This window comes from Homarus americanus, unplaced genomic scaffold (genome assembly GCF_018991925.1).
Source record: "Homarus americanus isolate GMGI-L3 unplaced genomic scaffold, GMGI_Hamer_2.0 scaffold44519, whole genome shotgun sequence".
Lineage (NCBI taxonomy): Eukaryota > Metazoa > Arthropoda > Malacostraca > Decapoda > Nephropidae > Homarus > Homarus americanus.
Window position 1 is genome coordinate 194 of NW_024756185.1, and position 3,284 is coordinate 3,477.

Sequence of the window (3,284 nt, forward strand, 5' to 3'; positions counted from 1 at the left end):
TTCATAAATTCTACCTTGACTGAAGACATCAGTGTCATCCCACTTGGACGATTCCAGTCCGGACGATCATCTTTTCTCTGCCGTTTTAGCCTTCCCATCTGGACGATTCCCAAAAGAAAGATTCCCACATGCACGATTTTATTTAAAATCGTCCATAATCACAAAATCTATTAGAAATACTTTATTTATTATAGTAATATATGATGAAATATATTAAGATCAGTGAATTGTAGCCAAAAAATATGAATTATATTAGAATTAACAAAGGAAGGTTATTATTTTAATTGTTATAAACAGTTATTAATTTAATAATTAAATGTTATTCATTTGTATCCAAATATTTCATGTTATACCTGTAATCGTATTCATATTCATGAAGAAATTATGTATTTGTACATCCTGTCAGTAAGTCAAGTTGATAAGCCTATTTATTATTCACGTGACCTGTGGTCATGAGTTTGGGAGGACAGAGTAAGAAATCTTTATAATAAAACATTCCTAATATAATATTAGTTGTATTATGTTATTACTCGTATAATTCATATTTTATCCCCATACCGGAAGTCCATAATATATTCACATAATAAACGCAGTATTTCTAATAGAATTTCTGATGTAGGGACGATTTTTTGCTATAATCGTCCATGTGGGACTCGTTCAGGTGAGAAGCAATCGTTTATCTGGAATCGTCTTAGTGGCATGTAATCGAAGCCATCTTGGGGACGCCTTCTCCTGTCTTATTACTGTATAGTATCTTTTCATTTCTTCAGACTTCGAAATATGGTATTCTGAAAGAGCTGGCAGACATAGAGATGCAAGGACGCGTCAAGCGTAGGAATTTTCCAGAATTTTACAGCAACACCGACACGTTGGTGAGGCGCGGCGACCACGTTATCATGGTTTACGAAATTATCATGTACATACTACTGGGAAAACAGTTATCTAATACAGGTTCTCGCCTTTATTAACATCTTATTGGACAGATATGCAATTGTGCATGTTGGTTGTGAACTTAACATTAAATTTGTTTATACGTAAACTACTTAATAATCGTATATAGACATTGCATATAAACAAACAAGCCTAAATTACTTTATTCCACAGGACGGTGCGACTTCTATAAGCTCAGAGACAATATGATGCCCAGGATGAATAGCATGATAGTTCCCAAGGACAGTCCTCTTCTGTACGCGTTAAGTAAAAGGTAGAGTATTTGCTCGAGGGAATCATCGAATTGGGATAAGTAAGTGTGTATGTAAGTAAATATGAACAAAATGGTACAATTATTTTCAGAGAATACTAATATTTGATGTTTTTTTCTACAGGGTAATGGCACTTACTGAGAGTGGGCTATATAACTTCTGGTTGAAGTCATCCATCCCAAACTATTCGTTTTGTCTGAATCCTCCGGCAAAAATATCTATCAGTAGCTCAATCGCTATATCCAACATATGGGTATGACCTTCTTGTTCTGATAATTGAATAAATGAACCTTAAGTTGAGTTACCTAAACATAATGTTAGTAGCAATATATGATATCATAATTAAAGTACAATGTTTCAACACCTACAGCATGGTCACGTTTCTTGCTCTCACCCATAAAGATGTTTCTGTCTTGTCGCCCCTCATCCGTCTCAACCTGATTTCTCCTTGATATACAGTATATAAATACTTTAAAACACAAACCTACTATAGGAGGAAAAAAAGAAAAAGAAAAGGAACGGCGTATGTTTCCACCGCTCACTACGGCTCTTCTCAGACTGAAACACAAAGTTACAAAAAGAGAGGAGCGAGTCAGGTCACAAGTCCAGGTGGCTGACCTCGACTGACATCAGGTTTCAAATACTCAGGTAACAATCAGCCTTTAGTTACTAGGAGATTAAATCAGGACACCACTGTCCCTTGTACATTATAAAATTAGGAAGTTTCTTTATCAAAGCAGAATCAGAAATTTTCCTGTTAAAACTATAGTACAATATGATTTATATACAATGGCAGAATTATTCCAGTGCATGGTATGGTCACAACCAAACAATGATTATTTACAGCTGAATTATCTTGTGGATATCTCATGGCACATTTATGCTTCTTTAGCCCTGTGAGTAGGTATCTACCAGTCTAATCCACATAGACCTTATCATATTCATTACAAGGTAATACGCAAACTCCTGGACTACATTCATGTCCTAAATTATGATGAACATTAACAATATTTTGTAAATGCTGATGGTTGTAAGTGGGAATTATGTTAATATGATCGTAAGGCAGCTTTTGCTGTTAGGGCACAAAATTATTTATTATAAGCAGAGTTAAAAAGTAAAGAAATAAATTTACTTATTCAAATAATTTTTGAGTTTATTTACTTTTCAAAAAGTACTCAAATTTTACAATACTTTACTTTAACTTAAGTATGGCTTTCTAAATCTTTTACTAAAATACAATATTGAAAACAAAAACAGAATTCTTACTCGTCATATGCCCCAAACAATAGCTTTAAATATTCAATCACAGAACATAAGACAAACTTGGAAGCTAAACAGTCAAAAACGTTTATTCACGACTGCTGCTTGTGAGCGTCTGTTTAGTCATGTTAGGCTTATATAAAGGCCTAACCGTAAGGGCTCCCTATTGGACAGCCATAATTTTGAGAATCAGATATTGATTAATTTCACTTTAAAGATTTGCACATAAACATGCGCTAAATCTTTTATTTTTATCTTGATTACTTTATTTCCTATATAATTTACTGTAGTTTATTTTGTATTTATGACAAATAATAATTTGTTGCTACTTTTAACTTTGAGTACTTGAGTACGTGAACTTTCGATACTTTTACTTGTTACTTGAGCAATATAGTATACATTTAATAATACTTTTGACCAATATAACAACGTTCGGTACTTTTACAACTCTGACTATAAGGTATTTTTAGTTGAGAAGAAGCCTAACAAAATTAGCTCTGGCCACACCCAGAGCCTTGTCCAAGCTGGGGTGGTCTGAAAATGGCAAAATGAAATTCAACACCAGCAAATTGACGTACCAATATTGGAAGAACAAATACTTATAATGTATACAGCCTTAACAACATCAACCTAGAGAAGTCGACTTGTGAAAGAGACCTAGGGGTTCTTGTAAGCCCGGACCTACGGCCTAGAAAACAGTGCGTTAATGTTCAAAATAAGGCAAACAGAGTATTGGGTTTTATATCTAGAAGTGTAAGTAACAAGAGTGCAGAGGTCTTATTGCAACTATATCTTGCGCTAGTTAGACCGCACCTCGATTAT

The 3,284-nt window shown here is 34.1% G+C and overlaps 1 protein-coding gene across 1 annotated transcript; it reads left to right on the forward strand.

The window, feature by feature from the left end:
* The first annotated feature begins 771 nt into the window (after positions 1-771).
* Positions 772-1,529, forward strand: LOC121856734. Its single transcript, XM_042352420.1, has 3 exons — positions 772-951; positions 1,105-1,204; positions 1,326-1,529. Exons 1-3 carry the CDS (start codon positions 813-815, stop codon positions 1,459-1,461), a joined length of 375 nt encoding a protein of 124 aa, XP_042208354.1. The 5' UTR covers positions 772-812; the 3' UTR covers positions 1,462-1,529.
* Positions 1,530-3,284: the final 1,755 nt, after the last annotated feature.